The sequence below is a fragment of the Chelon labrosus genome, assembly GCF_963514085.1.
Source record: "Chelon labrosus genome assembly, chromosome: 19".
Taxonomy (NCBI): Eukaryota; Metazoa; Chordata; class Actinopteri; order Mugiliformes; family Mugilidae; genus Chelon; species Chelon labrosus.
In genome coordinates this window covers 25,226,491-25,247,603 of record NC_140352.1, presented here as the reverse complement: position 1 = coordinate 25,247,603, position 21,113 = coordinate 25,226,491, and the positions used below count along the sequence as shown (strand labels likewise).

General features: G+C 39.9%; 1 protein-coding gene across 1 annotated transcript in view; it reads left to right on the top strand.

Moving 5' to 3' along the window:
* The window catches only part of fmn2b (formin 2b), a gene marked incomplete at its 3' end in the record, with an annotated part of 47,347 nt that extends 27,142 nt beyond the window's left edge, over positions 1-20,205 (top strand). Inside the window, exons 11-19 of the mRNA XM_084567104.1 lie at positions 1,308-1,437; positions 2,337-2,483; positions 5,559-5,618; positions 5,915-6,035; positions 16,904-16,996; positions 17,258-17,309; positions 18,037-18,186; positions 18,381-18,462; positions 20,179-20,205. Of these exons, the coding sequence (XP_084423230.1) occupies positions 1,308-1,437; positions 2,337-2,483; positions 5,559-5,618; positions 5,915-6,035; positions 16,904-16,996; positions 17,258-17,309; positions 18,037-18,186; positions 18,381-18,462; positions 20,179-20,205 (862 nt within the window). The remainder of the gene's footprint in view (positions 1-1,307; positions 1,438-2,336; positions 2,484-5,558; positions 5,619-5,914; positions 6,036-16,903; positions 16,997-17,257; positions 17,310-18,036; positions 18,187-18,380; positions 18,463-20,178) is intronic.
* Positions 20,206-21,113: the final 908 nt, after the last annotated feature.

Here is a 21,113-nt window from a genome sequence, read left to right as displayed (position 1 = left end):
GTACTCTGTAGTTCCCGTTGCTGATCAGGATGGGTAGAGGTGAAGATCACAGGTTGACGATCATTTTAGATACTATTTCTTCTCTGATAGCTTGGAGCATGGCAGATGACCAGCAGCATTGGAAGAAGTTTTGTAAGTTATTCCTTGTCCACGGCTCTCTGTGACTGGACAAGCACAAAAAATTCACCTTCCTTCTACATCCTACACACGATCTACTCAGATGACTTTTCTTTGCTGCAGTAATTTCAGTGAAAGTAATTATTATTCAGCATTTATTAGTTGCTAACTCCACATGAGCCACTCAGTTCTGGTTGCCATTGATCAAAATACACAGAGAAACTCAACAGAGTAGACTAGTGTCTTCCATTTTAGCAACGTAATAAGAGAATGACGCAAACACAAGTATAAATGCTTAGAATGGCATTGGCCATTCATACAGACTCATAGATTGTATATGCAGACTACACTGTAGGTGCTAGGGGTTGTACAGACAAATTGATTTGCTGGTTTGTCAAATTCACTGCTGTGCCATGAAGCTTTAAGCATCATTTTGACTAGTCACTGGTCACGTGACAACAAAAATATAGACTCCCCTGAGAAGACAGGTACAGAGCCCAGTGGGTTGTTGCAGCAAACTAACAGTGGTTCATCATGGGTGGATAACAGTGGGACAAATAAACTAAAGATGAAGCCCATACTACCGTAACATTGATGGTGCTGAGTTGCAGATATGCAGCCATATCTGTAGTGCACAGTATGTAGTGTTCTCTGAATACTGTATGTGTTCAGGTCAAGAATATATATTTAATTGTTGCAAAGCATTTCTTTTTTACTGGGTTTTTATTAGTTACATCATCAGTGAGTAGTCGTGTTGACTTCACTTTCCCCACATAATAGTCGACTTTAAAACATCTGAATTTGTGCATTTATTTATTTATATATTTATATTGTAAAATATATTTGTTAAGTTTTTATTTGCAGGCTGTTATGTCCTACTGAATCAATCAGATGGCAAAGTAATGCCATAAGCAAAGGGGCAGAATAGAAATGTTTATTTTTTCTCATAGTTCTTTTAGACTACCTTGATGCATTGGTATCTCACATTGTCCCACATTGTCCCACACAAACGTAGTCTTTGTCCCACGTCTGGCGAATTGGGATCTGGTCACCCTATATAACAATGGAATGGCTCTATATTGTATGGTCAAAAATAAATATAGTTATTTATACTGGTTGGCATGGCAGTACTGTGTAAAGTGACTAAATTGGTAAATGCTGTTGGTCTTTGTGTTTCTTCTGTGTTGAAGATTTCTCTACCAGCTGTCCCTGATCCCAAACTTCTCCAGCAGAGTATTCTGCATCCTCTTCCAGTCCAGCTTCTCTGAGTGCATGTCATCTCTCATAAGGAAATTAGACACACTTCAAAGGGTATGCAAGGTGAGTCAAACTTCAGAACAAACAACAAAACCTTTTTCTTTTTTTCAGTAGTCCCAGAGTGCAATGGAGCCAAAAGGCGTACACATGGGTGACGTTAGACTGATTTCGAAAAAAAAATGCAAAAACTTTTATAATTGCCGTATAGGAATTTTTTTTGTGATGTTGTTGATGTTGTTGCATTCTAGTAAGGACTACTGATGTACCAATGGCTCCACTTACAGGAAACATTCATTCACAGATGTGAGAGAAAAAAAAGAGAATTTACGGACTGCACAGCTTTAAATCTGTTTTCAGAAATCAGCATACATAAACATAACAAGCATCTTCAGCAGAAGAGGCTTATGTCGTCTAAGATGGACAGATGTTCTTTGTACAAAATAGAGCCCCATACTAAGTAAGGATTAAGTTAAGAGTAAGGTAACAGTGCAATAAGGAGAGAAGTACAGGTATTGATATATATGTGATCCATGAGAATGTTTAGTAAGTTCCAGCTGTTGTCAAACTACTGCTCTGTGGGCCTACAAGCCAGCAGCATTTACTTAGTTCGTTTAGATTGTAGGTTAATCGTCATATCACATGACCGTAGGTTTGTTAGGGTTTCTCAGTTGGACAGGGCCACTAAATGCGTTTTGCCTGGGATCTTGGCACAAGGGATTGTAACATCTAATCCTGTGTATTAATGAATGAGATGCATTGATCTTTTTATAAATTTCTATCATATGTTAAAAGACAAAATGATTTTAAGAGATTTGGTTTGATCGTTTGCAGCCATAAATTGTTTTGGACAACATTCAGGAGCAAACTTTTTAGTGGCTTGTCCCATTTATTTCTCCCCCACTATGTGATAACTTTATCTGTGTCTTGTGGGTTATATTTGTTTAATTTTATTTCTTCTGCAGATAATACAAGACAGTGAGACACTGAAAAGGGTTCTAGGTCTGGTTCTGGCCTTTGGTAACTTCATGAATGGTGGGAATCGAACCAGGGGCCAGGCTGATGGCTTCACCCTCGATATACTGCCTAAACTCAAAGATGTCAAAAGCAGCGTGAGTAAAGGAGGAACAGGCAAAAACACAAGGAGTTGCTGTAAATTATATGTACCATCCTTCATGTTAACCCCTCAACATCCAACTCCCCCTTTTCTTTTCTTTTTTTACAAAACAAAACTAAACTAAAAGTCTCCTTTACTCTGTATGGATAATTATTACAAGATAAGTCAGTCAAATAGACTGCAACTGCAGTAAGTAAGTTATGAAGATGAATAATATAATTACAGTCATAAAATTCTTCACATAAGATAGTAGAAGAGTAAAAGCCTTCAGCTTGTTAGTCTGTTACAGTACTTGCTTATTCAGCAATATACTATGCAATATGCGCATATATAACACATTTTTAGTATCACAATCAAATAACCGAGTGATTGTGGCTAGCAGTGCAAACACTATTACTCAGTAAAATCAAAGGTATTAAGTGAAACAATTACTTGTTACTTTGTGCTAATATGTAATTATTCATTTGAATGTGACAGAGAAAAGAACCCCACCTTGTGTCAGATCATCTTTGATGACTGATGATGCTGACCTTAATGACCTGTCAGGGCTTACATGAAGTTGACATCATTGTGTTAAAAATAATGAATGACACTGTGAGGCAGAGATCGGCATACTGTGTGTGGGTGCATGTTGAATGAACACAGGAACAGGTTGTCAAAACGACTAGCTGACATCCGAAAGTAATAAGAAAACTGTCTCCGTGGCGCATGTGGCGTATGAGGCTGTGGAAAGCCTGGCCAAAACAAACAACTTGCTGTTGTTTTTGCTCGCAGCCCTGAGACCGAGAACAAATTTCTCGCTTCATAAGCTTTAATCAGATGTTGGAGTACATGTGTTTATAGTTGTTTGGAAAGTGCTAGGGATGTACTGCTATAACGTCAGTGCTGTTTGAGGCGCTATGTTGTTACCTGTTTACAAATGTCAACCATCTACCGGAAAGGGAATGTACCAACTCCGGGTTGGAGTTGTCGTTGATGGAGTTCATGGTGACCCAAGATGGACACCGATCGAGTGATGTTTTGCGGCAAACACATTAGCTGCGTAATGAGGCATTTTTAGAGCTTGGACTCTAAAAATGTTGCTTGTTCTTTGTTGCTGTTGTCATTAGCACACCTAAATGCGCAGTTGCACAAACTGATTAAAAAGTATGAGCAGCCGCATAAATGAGCTGTTTAGTGCAGTCAGAATGGGTAAAAAAAAAAAAAAAAAAGTTGCATTAGAAACATTTGAGTAATTTAATTGCAGCCTGTCAGTAAGTCAGATGACCAATATAAACTCACTGCACATCTTTCGTTTTATATCATAACGAGTCATGGAACCAAGCACCAAAGAAGGTTTGCCCTGCCAATTTTTAAATGGATTTAGTTTTTTTATCTCAATTTACAGCAAGGGGAGCTGAGGAGATTTCTTACCCTGATACTAATGATGTAATCATGTACATTACATACTTTATCACATTGTATCACAAATGTAATCACAAAATTAGGGCAGCACAGTGGCGAGGTGGTTAGCACTGATGCCCCACACCGGGTACTTCCTCCCACCATCCAAAAACATTCTCATTAATTTCATTGGTAAAATTGGCCGTAGGTGTGCATGTGAGTGTGAATGGTTGTCTGTCTCTCTGCGTTAGCCCTGCGATAGACTGGAGACCTGTCCAGGGTGTACCCTGTCCCTGCCTCTCGCCCGATGACAGCTGGGATAGACTCCAGCTGTCATTCTTTCACAGGAACAAGCGGTTACAGAGGATGAGTGAATGAATGAATAATCACAAAATTAGAAATGTCGTGGTCAAATATGTTCTTGGGGATAAGATATTAAGATTGTTGTTCACGTTGGTAGTGATGACATACGATTATGGTAATATTGGAGGTCTCTATAATTATTTCGTAATGAATGTGTAACTTTGCCAGAACTATATCCAACTCCATAGTTTTCTCAGGACTCCTACCTGATATTATATTTAGTTGCATTTCCCAATTTAATTGCTTGTATTATGGTGTCAAGAAAACATCTGAAATGTTTCTGAGGCCTTATTCGGAAAGATAGCATCCATCCATTTTTTATTATCCAAAACAATGAAAACCCAGAAATGAGGCCAGGAAGAACTGTCATTACACTTCTTTGCAAGGTCTCTAGAACTGTCTCACACTAGCCTGGGAGCATGCCTGGACTTACTCACTATTTTTTTGTGGGGAATGTTGGTATGGAGTTGCCCAGTTTGGAGCTGATTATGCAGATTTACCACAACATAACAACATCTGTTGACAACACCTGAGTACAGTGCAGTTTAATTTGTACAGTAAAACCCAACATTTCTTACTCTCTTTGTTGAAATGGCTGTAGTGTTAGAATGCCAGCGTGTCCAAAATGTACCCTGCCTCTCACCCACTGATAGCTGGAATAGGCTCCAGCTCCTCACAACCTTCTAACCTTCTGTCAAACATATGGCTCACAGGCCAAAACAGGCCCACAGGTTGTGCAGGGCATCGTGATTATGTGTACCAGAGCACCTTAGGCCAAAGGTGCCAAAAGTTGACAACTTTACCTGCTGCCAGACTGCTGGGAGGAAACCACAGGTTAGACCCAGAATTCACTGGAGGGATTATATATTTCAAATGGCCTGCACTTTTCCACAGTTTTAAATCTGGCTCTACTAGCTATCATAATGCAACATAAGGGGCGGCTGTGGCTCAGTAGATAGAGCGCGTTGTCCACGAACCAGAGATTAGCGGTTCAATCCCCGGAATGTACCACATGCCGAAGTGTTGAGCATGACACTGAACCCCCAGTTCACCCTGTGTGAATATGTGTGTGCTTGTGTGAGCGAATGGGTAGATGCGTCTGTGACTGTAAAGTGCTATGAGTACCAATAGGTAGAAAAGCGCTATATAAAAGCAAGTCCATTTAACCAAACCAAAGTGAACTCCCTCCCTCATCCATGCAAATGACTAGTTGTCAGGGCATCAAACACTTCACACAGTGGGGTTCTTTTTCTCTAGCCACACTAGAAATCGTTATAGGGTTGGTCTCCTTTGAATTAACTTTTTTTCTTCTCTCCAAATACAGGATAGTATGAAAAGTCTTCTGTCGTACATTGTCGCATACTACCTAAGACATTTTGATGAGGTAAACTTCTTCCCACTCTTGGCTTGTTCAAATTGACATCCTTGTGTATTTACATTGTAAACCAAATGTTTAGCAATGATGTAAAATATTCAATATTTAATCACAGTGTGTGTGTGTATTTGTATAACTATCTTTCTGAGAACTAGTTTGAGTTTAAGTCCCTGTTCAAACCTGGTATTAACATGCTTCCTGAGTGATCAAAGCACAAGTCTATACCGGTATGACTATCAGGGTGTGAGCTGTTTGGGAAGGTGAGGCAGGTTATCACAAATATGGGTGCGTGTCTTTATCACCAGGATGCCGGCAGGGAGACGTCTGTGTATCCTATCCCTGAGCCTCATGACTTGTTCCAGGCTTCACAGATGAAGTTTGAAGATTTTCAGAAAGACCGAAACCGACTCAAGAAGGACCTGAGTGGTAACACATACACACACAATGAAAAAAAATTAAAGTGACGGGTAAAAAGAGATTATGACGTGATTTTTATGACACTGTCAGTCAAAATGACAGACAACGAAAAAGTGTAGCGCAACCTCTGACACACACCCACACACTATACAATTTAATATACATATTTGGATGACAGACTCAAGGTGAAGCAGGATGATATATTAATATGAACTATGTGAAAAATGCCATTATTGCAACATTGACATTAGTACTCCCTCTGTTGTCGCCTAAACACCACTCAGTCTTCAGTTATAATTTTCCATGAGTCACACCTAGTTTTGCCAGTCCACAACAACATTGAGTAATGGCAGCCGCATCTACTAGAGATGAACAATTAATGCCAAATAAAGATTGTAGATTGTAGTACAAATATACATTGCCTGGCCAAAAAAAAAAAGTCACCACCAAAAACAAAGGTCACACACTCTAATATTTTGTTCGACCACCTTTAGCTTTGATTACATCATGCATTCACTGTCATTTTTCGATAAACTTCTGCAGTGTCACAAGATTTAAGTTAAGGTCTGGACTCTGTGGTGGCCAATCCATGTGTGAAAATGATGTCTCATGCTCCCTGAACCACTCTTTCACAATTTGAGCCCCATGAATCCTGGCATTGTCATCGTGGAATATGCCCGTGCCATCAGAGAAGAAAAAAATCCATTGATGGAATAACCTGGTCATTCAGTATATTCAGGTAGTCAGCTGACCTCATTCTTTAGGCACATAATGTTGCTGAACCTAGACCTGAGCAACTGCAGCAACCCCAGATCATAGCACTGCCCCCACAGGCTTGTACAGTAGGCACTAGGCATGATGGGTGCATCACTTCATCTGCCTCTCTTCTTACCCTGATGTGCCCATTTACTCTGGAACAGGGTAAATCTGGACTCATCAGACCACATGACCTTCTTCCATTGCTCCAGAGTCCAGTCTTTATGCTCCCTAGAAAATGGAAGCCTTTTTTCCCGGTTAGCCTCCCTGATTAGTGGTTTTCTTAAGGCTACACAGCTCTTCCAATCCATTGAGTTCCCTTCTCATTGTATGTGTGGAAATGCTCTTACTTTCACTATTAAACATAGCCCTGAGTTCTACTGTTGTTTTTCTTCGATTTGATTTCACCAAACGATCACAATAAGTCAGTTCACCCAAAATTTTTTCCCGACCACATTTCTTCCTCGAAGACAATGGTTTCCCACTATCCTTGCAGTTTTTAACAATTCTTAACCCAATTTTAGTAGTTTCTGCAATCTCCTTAGATGTTTTCTCTGCTTGATGCATGCCAATGATTTGACCCTTCTCAAACACACGAACATCTTTTCCGCAACCACTTGATGTGTCTTTCGACATGGTTGTTTGAGAAATGAGAAGCTACTGTTTTTTTTTAATTGATGTTTTGGTCAGACTACTAGCAACTGTCATATTGTTACAGTTACATGAATAAGAAAAACATACATTCAGTCTGCAGTCCAGCAACAACACACAAACTAGAAAATTCCTGCGGAAATTTTGACTGTGCCGATGATGCTGACGTCCAGTTTCAAGTGTGCGTGGTGATGACTGTGACAAGCTCCAGCGAGGGTTAGCTGCAGCGAAGGTTAGCTGCCCGAGGCCAGCCCCGCAAGTTAGCTCGCGGCTAGCCCCGCTAGCTCGCCAACATACATGAGCTATGCTGGAAGGTTAGCCGCCGGCTAAGTCAATGGTCGGCTAATAGTTAACATATATTAGCAGTGCAGCTATGTTGGGCACAAACACTTACCACATAGATAATTCTAGAAATTCCAACTCAGAGGGGAGAGGGGGGATGGGGGTGGGGGGGTCATGGAGTCGTGGTCTGCCACCCTATTATAGTCCTGTAATGGGTTTAGGGGGTCATAATTATAATTTTTTGGCAGTCTCTTACTGTAATGCTTAAATGGAGTGGGGGGGGGGGGTCATAGTGTAAGATTCTGTAGCCCAACTATACTCCTGTAATGGGTTGAGGGGTCATAATGTTTTGGCAGTCTGTGTCTGTAATGCTATAGTGGGAGGGGAGGTGGGGGGGGTTGGAGTGGGGGGGTCATAGTGTCAGATTCTGCAGCCCAACTATAGTCCTGTAATGGGTTAAGTGGTCATAATGTTTTGGCAGTCTCTTACTGTAATGCTAAAATGGGAGGGGAGGTGGGGGGGTTGCAGTGGGGGGGTCATAATGTCAGGTTCTGGCCCCCTACAGTACTGCAGTAATGGTTTGAGGGGTTTTAATGTTTTGCCGCTCTGTAATGAGTTGAGGGGTCATAATGTTTTGGCAGATCCTGTTATCCACTGAGAACTCTTTTCCCTCCACTTTCTGTGTGCACCTGTGCTGGGTCTGCTCGTCAGGATTGGTCATAATGTTTTGGCACTCTGTGTCTGTGTGAATGTGCTCCTCTTCTGCTGCGTGTGTAAGCTCGTTAGGGTCCGGTTGTCATGGCTACCAGGGCCAGCTGCTGCTGGAGTCTCCTTCTGCCTCTCACCTCTGACTGAGTGAGAAGGAGGTCCAAAAAAACTGGACCCTAGGATTAGGGGTCCGAACAAATGCTCATAAATCAAAAACTACAAGTCCTATCAGGAAAACAAAGACATTGTGAGCGTCAGCCGAGGGTTTTCTTCAATTTAATGTTGTTCCCACGCGCGTACTGCGAAAATTGTGGCCGTAGTCGTTTTAGAAAAAAAGTATGCGACGAGAAAAATCGTCGAAAAATCGCTCTCGATTTTCACATACACACACATGGGGAAAAATTCGAAAACTGGTCGGCGCACTCCTCGCTCGGAGGAACCTCCAGCCCAAACCGTACGTCCCACACAAATAAAACCCACACCATCTGAAAGCCAACAAAAATCCCTACGTTTTTACGTATTTTTTATCTCTCTACCTCAAAAACTGTGGCCACCCCGTAACATTGAACCATTTTTTTTTCTGAATTTCGACGAAACTCTGAAGTTGCCAGAGTGCGCCCACAGAGAACCATTATAAACGATAATTTCTGACGTTTTTTCCAAAATTTCACCAAAACGTAAACTGCGACCCTGACCAAACCGTAAAAGGTATCGAAACGCCGTTTTCAGAATAAAAAAGCTACACTTCCCGTGCCTCGTACAAACTTCCAAGCATTTTTCTACTCCGAAGCACGGCCGAGTAATCGCTCAGCAAAGTGAAGGAGGACATTTTGGAATGTTGCCGCTTTTTTCGGGCTTCTCCATTCATTTCAATGGGCCAAAACGCCCGGTTTTTGCCCGATTATTCTCGCCCCGTTGGAAGAATCGCTTAGAAAAGTCATAGCACACTTGTCCCGATTAAGGCGCACGTCTGGATATACAATTTATCTACTTTGCTCCAAAACTCTGGGAGGAGTAGCGAACCGAAAAATTACGGAAGAAGGCGGAAGAAAATTAAACGCGAGCAATAGTAATATATGTGCCATGCACAGGCATGCACTAGCTCCCATTGCAATGCATTGCAATGGGAGCTAGTGCATCGGCACAGATAATTAAGCCAGACCTACAACACAAGACCTAGATTCATAAAACAACAAACAAAGCAAAAACCCAACACCCTAGGAAGTCTACATAGTATACACATCCTGTACCTGAACCGAATAAATCATATAACATATTCACCAGAGTACCCACCTTTCTATTGCATCTCCAACACACATCACTGTTTCTAAGTTTCAGTCTTGCCAATTTGGAAGGAATCCAGTAGGACCTATTCAATATCTTATAACAAATGAGCTATGATTGTGCTTCACATGAGTAACAGTGTCATGATGCGCGTAATTTTTTCCAAACATTTTCTGGAATCTCCTGAGCCAGGTCCCTCTCTCAACATAGTTTTAGACCAGGCATGGGCAAACTACGGCCCGCGGGCCATATACGGCCTGTTGGGCTTTTTAATCCGGCCCGCCGAACCTGTCTTTATTATATTAAATAATATTATTAAACCTTATTTATTTGGCATTTTCCCTGCAATGCCTGTGTTTCCCCAGTAGATGGCACACCCCATGTGCACTGGCCTTTGCTGAGTGTATTTACTGAGTAAATGAAGAAAAGAAAAGTGGACAGTGAGTGCCAAGTGTTTCTTGCTGTTCTCTTCTCTTCTCTCTTTGCTGTTCTCTTCTCTCTTTTCTGTCTCTACCTGGCTGGCCTTAGGCAGATGGGTCCCTCCATATGAGCTGGGTTCTGCTCAAGATTTCTTCCTGTTAAAAGGGAGTTTTTCCTTGCCACCGTCGCCTTCAGGCTTGCTCTGGGGGTTTAAGGCCGGGTTTTTGTAAAGCGTCTTGAGACGATTTGTATTGTTATTGACGCTATATAAATAAAATTTAATTGAATTGAATTAATAAGGAGTGGACAACAAAATATTTTTTCACTGAAGTCCGATCAACGGCTGTTTGTCTGATATGCCAAGAAACAGTTGCAGTATTCAAAGAGTACAATATCAGCCGTCACTTTGCTACGAAGCATGCTAACTACGCTAGCAAGCTGTCAACGCAAGAACAGGCAGCTACTGCTGAGAGGTTGACGGCTAATTTACAGACTCAGAGCTCAAAGCGTTGAAGAAGTGTATGGTTAGGTAGGCAGATGCCAAAGCATGATAGTAGGTTTTTTTTTTTTTACTGCTGTTAATATTTTTTATTTTTTTTCAAAAAGAATTGCATATCCATGCTTTACTACCTATTAAAGGCCAAAACCTTTTATGCAATGGCCTTTACATGTCATTTATATTACTTCACACAAACACTACATCCATCTGCTCCTGGCACGGCCCCTCTGTCAAATTGTAGAACCCATTGTGGCCCACGAGTCAAAAAGTTTGCCCACCCCTGTTTTAGACTATCCAGTTTTGGCACTTGTGTACTTCATAAATTTATAGAATTTTGATGCTCGTCTGTTATTTCCTATCTTATGTGAAATTTCCTGAATTCCAGTTAAACCGTGCTGAATATGTTCTTTATTTGAGAGAATCCAATGTCTGATTTGTAGATATCTCCAAAATTCTGAGATACACAGATTATATTTATTTTTAATTTCGTCAAAGGATCTGAATCCAACATCTCCCATCACATCCTCAAGAATATGAATACCAGACCTAATCCATTTATCCCAAAAGAAACTCTTCTTATCTATTAACAGTTTCTTGTTATACCATAAGGAGGATCTGCTTGATAAATATGGATCAGTTTTTGTTATTTGATGTGCAATTTCCCATGACTCTCTGGCAAAAGCCATTACCGGGTCTTGGGAGGGAACTGGCCTATTTGTTTGGGAAAGGAAGGTCTCCACAGAAAAGGGATACACTAGTTGCTCTTCTATCCTGACCCACGGAGGGATCCTTGTAGGAGACAGGTCAATTTTAGATAGCTGAGATAAAGAAAATGACAAGTGATACCAGTCTATTCGTGATAGTGCTAATCCCCCCTTGTCTTTTGCAGCATATAATTTGGTCCGATTGAACATGTTTGTTTTTTCCCTGCCCATATAAACTTCTCTATCATATCGTTTAAGTAGAGAGGAAGGAAGTTGTAGCGGTAACATGGAAGTGATGTAATTTATCTTTGGAATTAAAACTTAAAAAAAAAAAAAAAAAACTAAATTGAGTCTGCCTGTAAGGGAAATATACAACTTGTCCCAGTTTTCGCTATGTTCGCTTCCATTATTTTTTTTTCAGAACTGGCGTTAATGGCGCCACGATTCAGTCTGATTTGAGGTGACATAATCTCCATCTCCGTGGCTGATGGATCAGTATACATTAGTTCCACCCATTTTCTAAATATTAGACCAAAACCAATTTTTTCTAGTGTATGAAACAAAAAAGGGAACTCCACTTTATCGAACGCCTTTTCAGTGTCTAATGAAAAGGCAGCAGTTGGTGTGTCATACTTTCTTGTCATCCACATAATGTGTAACGGTCTTCGAAGGTTGTCTGTAGAGCTCCTGCCCCGTATGAGCCCCACCTGATCCTGATGAATGAAAAATGGGACCACTTCTTTCAATCTAGTTGCTAAGATATTGGCGAGAAGTTTTTCATTGACACTAATTAAAGATATAGAGCGATAATTAGCAGACTTCTGTGGATGTTTTCCCTTTTTATGCAGTCGTGTAATAACTGCTGCCCTCATGCTTTTAGGTAGCCTACCTCTTTGAAACTCGATACACAACCAATAATCTAGGGGCAAGATCTTCTATGAATTTCTCGTAGAAATCTACTGAAAACCCATCGTTTCCTGGGGCCTTTTCCTATCCTGTGACCGCTGGTTGCTTTTTTAATTTCATCTACAGAGATATCATCCTCAAGAAGTGCTCTCCCATTCTATGTTAAAGCTGGGATTCCAATTGAGGAAAAAAAAACTTTCTAATTTGTTTTTGTCTATCCCACCGTGAGATGTACACTACCGGTCAAAAGTTTTAGAACACCACACTTTTTCCATTTTTTTACTGAAAATTATTCAGTTTAGTGTCTCATTGCACTCTGAAATGAAAGCATAGAACAAATAATCAATTTGAGTTGAAAAAGAAATCATGGAATCAATTTATAGACCAAAATGTATTCTAAACTTTTGACTCATCAAAGTAGCCACCTTTGGCAGATATAACAGCTGAACACACCCGTGGCATTCTTTCTACAATAGAAATCAAATATTCTTCAGAAAGTTCTTCCCAAGTCTGTTGCAGAAGTTCCAATAAATGTGTGGCACTTGTAGGTTGCTTGGCTTTCACTCTTCTGTCCAGTTCATCCCAAACCAGCTCGATGGGGTTTAAGTCTGGAGACTGTGCTGGCCACTCCATGTTTTCAAGCTTACCATCTTGTACTTTTTTCCTGAGGTAGTTCTGGCATAGCTTTTCTTGTGTTTTGGGTCATTATCTTGCTGTAGGGTGAACCTCTGACCAACTAGGCGCATACCAGAGGGTATTGCATGGCGCTGCAGAATGCTGTGGTAGCCGTTTTGGTTCAGGGTGCCTCTCACACTGTACAAAACAGCCCCAGACCATCACACTTCCTCCTCCATGTTTGACAGTTGATGTCACACACTGTGGAACCATCCTCTCGCCTACTCGACAGCGTATAAAGATCCTGCATGATGAACCGAAGATTTGAAATTTTGATTCATCAGTCCATAATACCTTCATCCAGTCTTCAGTAGTCCAATGGCAGTGTTTCATGGCCCAGACAAGCCTCTTTGTCTTATTCTGGCATCTTAGCAATGGCTGTCTTGCTGCAACTCGTCCTGTCAAACCTGCAGCTCGAAGTCTTCTCTTCACAGTTGAAACTGAGACTTGCTTACTACGACCACTATTAAGCCGTGCTTGAAGCTGCGTCCTGAGATTGTATTTATTTTACTCTGTGTGCCAGTACTTTACCAGCTCGCTGGCAATATTTCTGCCCAGTACAGAACAGGGCAAATTCAGTTTTTCTGTTCAGTATGTCATTTAATTCACATTTAAGTTAATTCAGTTTACCCCATGTACCGGAGTCTTGCTGCTCCATGTGTTGCTTTTCAAGCTTTTTGATCTCTTGATCTAGTTTAAGTATCTTTTCTGCTTTTTTGATAAGTGAACTTCTTTGAATGATACGCCCTCTCGGAAGGGATTTGAAAGCATCTCACATTACCCCATGGTCCTCTGTAGCCTTCATTATGTATGCTCCCAGAATTCCTGCATTTCTGATTTATTAAAGCTGCAATTTTCTTCCCTGTTCAGCACACAGTTGTTAAAACGCCATCTCAAGTTTTTTCTGTTTTATCTAGAGGATAGAGGACTAAATCCACTGGTGCATGGTCCGATAGTACTATGTTTTCAATTGTGGAATTCAGCACCTGACTGACCATATTACGGGATAACAGAAAATAATCTATCCTGGAATAACTTGAGTGAGGATCTGAAAAAAGTAAAGTCCTTTTCTTCTAGATGCAATAGTCTCCAAATATCAAATAACAACTCTTCTGACAACACATCTATTGCGATAACACCAGCAGTGTTAGCTTAAGTGGATTGATAAGTTTTATCCTTTAATAAATCCCTGACTTGATTAAAATACCCCCTAGAATTATATTATTGTTCCCCATATTTCTAATTAAATTACAGACTTTGTGAAAAAAAATCTGGGTTAACGGAATTAAGAGCATAAATATTGGCAATAGTCATCCTTTGAGCCTCTAAAGTGACATCCAGTGTAACCCATCTACCTTCCTTGTGTGAGATATGTTTATGTACCTGACAGTCAAAAATTTTCCTTATCAGAATACTCACTCCTCTTTTTCTCGAGGAAAATTTACTATGATATTCCTCTGCAACCCATTCTCTTTTGAGTTTTGCCGCTTCCTCATCATTAAGATGGGTTTCTTGAATGAGGGCTACATCAGCCTTTTTTGTTTCAGATATGTGAGGATTTTCTTCCTTTTGACCACATTATTGCACCCTGATATATTCCAAGTTACAATTTTAAACAGTGCCACGTTGCTCTGCTATATTATACTACCATCCCAATAAAGCGTCCCACTGTTGTGGTTGCCTCTCCTGATATTAGAAAGTATTAAAGCCATATCTGCATGAGACACCTAGGGTTACACACCAAACAAACAAATACAAACTTAGAAACACACTGCAACAGCAGCCTACGAACACGTTACTTTCCAACATCAAACCTTCCGTTACATACATGGTTCCCTCAGCTGCGCATTCCAGGCCAGCCAACTCTGCATTCCCCCTGAATTTAACATATTATTGCAATATAGATACGTTATTTGAGCTTAACTAAACCACTACATCATAATCCACAATACATTTGCAAAATAACTGTCAGAGAGCTTAAATTTAAAGGCGTATTATTCAGTGATAATTGTATACGAGACAAGGAGCAAAGACAGTAAAAAAATGAGTATTCGCGCACCCTTATATTAAGAAAAGGTAACAAATTATGCATCTTACCAGAGACTCTGATCCCATGCCATAGATCTAATGATGACACTTTTAAAGTTGTTCAGTGACTCACTGATATAAGCCGGGTTGTGCAAGTCTCTTGAGTCACTTGACCCATAATGGCCCGATTGCGAAACAGAGTGTTTCCAGTACGTTCACTCGAGACATAATAAAGCATAGTAAACACCTAAGAACGGAAAGAACATAGCACATCAGTACATCAATCAAATGTGGTAGGACTAAACTGAGCCGGTTAAATAGACATCTAGATTCATGATTCTTGAGTCTTCTTTGGTGCAATGAGCAGGGTCCCGAATCTTTTTTCCACCTCTACTTAAAACGCACAATAATTCTGTCCACACCCATGTAATGACCGATCACGTTCAGCTCAAGCTTTTCAGCGTTTCTTCGACATCATTCCAGTAGGGTTGCTCCATGTGATATTTTCATGTATTGTCTGTGTCGCACTCGTCTCCTCCGCTGGCCCCCCACCTTCCTGGCGGGAGAGAAATGCTTTGGCATCGAACTTGTACCGCCGGTTATCCAATGAAAAAGTCATTGTTGCTGGGTATCGCAGGGCATATTCGACATTACATTTACGGAGAATTCATCTCACCTCCTCGTATTTTTTGCTTTTCTCTTGTATCTCCTGTGCATTATCATGGAAGAAAAAAAAAATCCTCGTACTGTTCCAGGTGGCTTGCTTCTTCTTTATCGCCGCTGCTAACACAGCAGCCTTGGCTGTCCCATAGGAATCGGACAATGATGTGTCTTGGACTGGCGTTGTCTCCTGGTCGAGGGCCGACCCGGTGGATCCTATCAACCTCATACCAGTCGTCGACATTAATATCCAGTGCCTCCGATAGTAGTATTTTCTTAAAGCTATCCCAGTCGCGACTTTCCATTCCTTCTTTCATACCCGTGATACATATGTTTTGGCACCGCGAAAAGCCTTCCAACGCCGTTATTTTTTCCTTCAGTATGTGATTCTGTCTCGCCAGGTCATTCACCAATGGGGCCCTTTTTGCCTCTTCGTCCTCCAGTTTGGATATCCTGGATTCTGCCTCAGTAACTCTGCAGCCCAGGCTTTTCACTGTCTCATTCACCACCTCATTTCCTTTTTTTACTCCCGAAATGTCCCAAGCTATAGGCTCTCGAGGATAGTCTTGATACCCTGCAATTCAGTCATCACGGTTGTGGCGTCTTGTGGAGATGATTCCGCCATCCGCACTCTTCTTGCATCCGCACTCTTCTGGGTGTTCTTGCTACGTTTGTTTTGAGAGGGGTTACGGGTAAAATAGTGGCTTTTTACCGACATATTTCTTTGCTTCTGCTATTTAGCCGGCGGTATACATACTTTGCAATTTGTATTTATAAAAGAATGTGGAAATCAGCTAAGCCCGCACCTCAGAATTTTCTATATTTCTGGATTTCAGTTCAATACAATTCAGAACACCATTAGATTTTCGCATGAAACATGATGTCCCTGTTTGGTTGTGTCTGGATCAGGATCATGAATTAATTATACCAATTTTCAAAGAACGCTTTCAGTTTTTACTGACACATGGCAACAACAAACAGTGCAAGGCTTGCAAGCCCAGGTCAAATACAGTATGTGATGAGTCTTGTGAAGACAATTAAGATGACACACATATTTATGCAGGTTTTGCCTCTTCAGTTCTGAAAATGTCCCTATTGGCAGTGTGCTTTTATACATTTCAGTTGAAATGTGTCATTAACTGTAACCTTCCACATAGAGAAGAGAGCTTGTTGCCCAAAACATTGACAGAGAAAGGTTAAATCTCCTGAGATTGGTGCTCCTACTTGTATTATGCATAAAATGTGACGTTACATTTTTTTAACATTTTCTTGATCACGTATTGTTTTCTTGATTATTTTATCAGCATGTACATCAGAAGTGGAAAAGGTGTGCAAAGTGTCAGATGAGGATAACCTGCAGCCTTTCAAAGACAAGATGGAGGAGTTTCTCACACAAGGTAACTAATGAAAATAATATGTTTATTATGACTGCTTGATGAAGATTTCTCAATTAATAGTGAAGTATACACTTTGACACTGAGCTTCCTATATTTTATTTTAATAATTAGTAATCCGATTAATGATTATTAATTATGGCTAATGACCCGTATTTACTCCTACAAACCACAACACTAGAATAAATTGATGCCTGCTCTTGACAACAAGCTGAAGTACTTTCTCATGTTTCTTTCTTGTTGTGACCTTTTGTATGACCTTAGCTAAAAGTGAACTGGAAATCCTGGATACTCAACTCAGCAGCACTCACAAGCTGTAAGTGAACCTCATTTTGCAGCCACCCTCATGTAGCTTTTCCATTTTTTGAATGTGTTCGATAGGCCTATTTAAATATGACACAAACACATTTATGAGGAGGTCCTTTATTGTGACATGACCTAATCCGCCATATTGGATTTAAGACCATCTTTTATACCTTTACAGTTCAAACATATTTTGAAGTTGTTGTTTTATTCCATAATCAGCCTGCATTGTAGAAAAGCTTGGGTCTGTTTAACAGTAAAACTGAACAGATGAGCGTACACTGTCATTATTTGAATGTGAAAATAATGTACAATAATATATAAGAATATTGTATTAACCCATGTTAAATGGTCTCAAACAACTGTTACATTTTACACAAATACCATCACAGTCTGACCAGCACAACTGTAATAACACCCAGAAAAAGGACACAGAATACTCAACTCAAGAATACTAATACCACAATATAAAAATACTTAATCAAGTAAAAACCTTGCAACAAATTCTTCTAAGTATCAGAAGTAACTGAATTTAACTGAATTTAGTGATTGCCATTCATAAGTAACATTTTCCACTTGCATTATGAGAATCAAGCTGTGGGATAAATTAAAGGATTATCATATCTTAATCAAAAGTACCTAGTTCAGGGTATCTAAACTGAGTATATTGTTTGCATGACCCATAATACAAATAATCGTGGAATAGTTGTAGGCTAGTGAAAACAACTATTTCCCATTAGGTTCCTGGAGCTCACAGTGTTGTTCTCAGTGAAGGCCAAGACGGGAGAGAAGGAGGTTTCACCCAACACATTCTTTTCCATCTGGCATGAGTTTTCCTCTGACTTCAAGGAACATTGGAAGAAAGAGAACAAAGCCATCCTTAAGGAGAGGTGAAGTCACGCATCCTCTTTCCTTCTTCCAACCAAAATTAAAAAAAATACCTTACATGCAAACATGACAGATTACCTCCAAGACATTAAACTTGGCTGATAAATTTATTGTGTGGTTAATTTGGATTTTGTTGTGTTCACCTTAACTGATATAAGGCAATGTTACTCACACATTAACTTTGCATGTTCTGCAGGTTGAAAGCAGCAGAAGAGTCTTTTCGACAGGCAAAAGAGAAGGCTTCATACAGTGTCAAACCCAAACATGCTTCTGGCATCGTAAGTTGAGAGCAGAAATGAGAGTTCCACACCATGGAAAATTACCCAGTTGTGGTAACTAGTCAGGCCAATAGTCGGGTAGTTGATGTGGACTGACCTAGTGTAGCCCCTGTCCCCTGGCAGCTCCCAAACAGCAGGGAAACCAGCACAGTTGGGTGATGGTATGAAGGAAGCATAGTACTACACACTGGCCCATGGTTCACCACCAACCCAGACACATTTTATATTGACTCCAGCAACCATAGTTAAATGGGCCAGGGCAGGCAACACTGAATCATATTTGAAACTGCTGTCTCGAGATAAGCATACATATGGGAAGATTGTTATTCAAGCCTGCAGAATTCAAAGGACACTAAAGTTGGTTATGGCAATCAAAGCACATCTGCAATCGATGTGTAATTATGTCTGACCAGTGATGACATGTTTAGCCACATGTTGCCATCGCTAACTGTATAGGTGGTGAGCAAATGACGTGGCATTTATAGACGAATGGAAAACCTTCTGGGGAAAGCCTGGTCTGATTAGAAGTAATGGCATCCCATCCCACTATGGTGGGTGCTGGTCTTATATCTATAAATCTGGACAATTTTGTTAGTATTTTAAAAAAGGTGAAGCTGTTAGACATAGTCTTACATGCTTCTCTAGAACCACCTCACCCAAAACTCCCCAAACCCCATAGAGGCTAGAGAAAGTAGGGATTAATTATAAGAATCTTATATAAATCAATACAAAAATTGAATCTGGACTGGATGAAATGTTACTTCCCCTTTGTCTAAATCTCTTTTAGTTAAAAAACAACTGATCTGAACATGGCCGAAGCATGATGAATATATCATCAATTAATGCAAACAATGTAAACAAACAACTAATTGTTTTAATCACACGCTAGATCTTGTCCTAATTTACAACATAGAATGTAATAATTGTTTCATAATGTTTGAATTTATAATAATGTCTTTTACAATTGGAAAGAGATCTCATTATAGTAGATGTCTATTGGGCAGCGTTGTAGCTTAATAGGAGGATAAAAGCTACCAAAACTCCATCAGCAATTCATTGTTTTGTTGATAGCACTACATCTTAGTACAATTCTCAACACAGTTGTCCCTATAAAGAAGAAGGTCATGAATCAGAAGAAACTAACTCCCTGGTATCATTTTAAGTAGACAGAAGAATGGGCAAGAAAGTGGTCTTTCACTAATTCAGTAAAAGCCCTCATAGCCTAGAACACCATATTATTCATCATTAACTGAAGAAAACAAGAACAGTCCTGAATTTTTTTTTCAGCAGTGTAGTGAGGCTGACAAAGAGTCATAGCTTACTTTCATCTCTCTCAACAAACATACTGAGAAGGACATAGGCTGAGAATGTCAATGTTGATTTCTTTCTTCTTTCTCAATGTCAGTTTCTTTATAAAGTACTTCAATCAACAACAAATGCTGACTAAAATGCTAAACAGAGTAGTCAAGGCATGTAACAATAAATAATACATTTAAACAGTCAACATTAAAACAAAGACTGAAGAGGAAGATGTAAAAAAGAAATAAAACACAATAAAAAGTGGAGAAAGTAGAAAATTAAGTTTGAGTACAATTACCTGCTGCCAATACATCAGCTCAATATTTAAGTTTCTATTTACATGTGCAGCTTTGGTGTTGCTTTTTGTAAGATGATAGAAGGGTGTCATTTAACATCTGTGATTTGTCTATTCCACAGAAAGCCAAGCTTGGCATGAAGATTTGATTTAGTGGACTTCGCATGCCAGTTTTCCTGACTTTGGACACCAGCAGTGAGTTAGAGACAAAATATTATGAGGGTGGAGAGAACAGAACATCTGTGAAAGGCATGTTTGTGCAGCTGAGTCTTCTCTGATCATCTGATTGTGTTTATTTTATGTTTTTTTATATTTTAATTTTCATCACGATCTGCCTATTACCTCACATGTGTCCACACAATCATGGAAGGATACTGCAAGGACACCGGGCATACACCGTATATGGTATACACCAGACTGAATATAGATATACTTTGTGTTCATCTTATAGCTCTTTTATCACTTAATGTATTACAGCTCCTAAAATGCAGCCAAGCTTACTTAAGCTTCCAGAGCACAAGTATACTTAAGCTTTATTGGTCCCACAGTGTCTAACACCGTGCTGTTTGGGTGCGATATTTATTTTCCTTTAACTGTACTTCAGTCAGTAGCCCACATGCTCAGTGACATTTGACAGCAATTAGGACTGTCTGTTCAGAATTATGACCTCAATAATTTTGACACACACTCTTTTGTTGTATATTCAAAATTGAAATTGCTAAAATTGGCATTAACTCACAACTGACAAGCAACATGTTTTGAAAGTTTGCAAAAGTATTACATATAAAAAAAAAAAATTTTGATTGACAGAGCTTACAGAATTCCTCTGTATTTGTCTAATTTCAGATTTTCCTCAGTTCTGTAATTCCCATCCATTTTGCACTGCTAAATTATTTCTTGCTACACAAAAGGAAAAAATACACAGGCATCGAACTACCTGAAACATGGCAGACCTGACAGATTTGGTGGCACATGTGATTACTGGTGTCAGTGATGTTTCAGTGACATTTGTTTTTTGGATAGAATTGGATTTAAAGGTGGGCAGTTATGGCTCAGA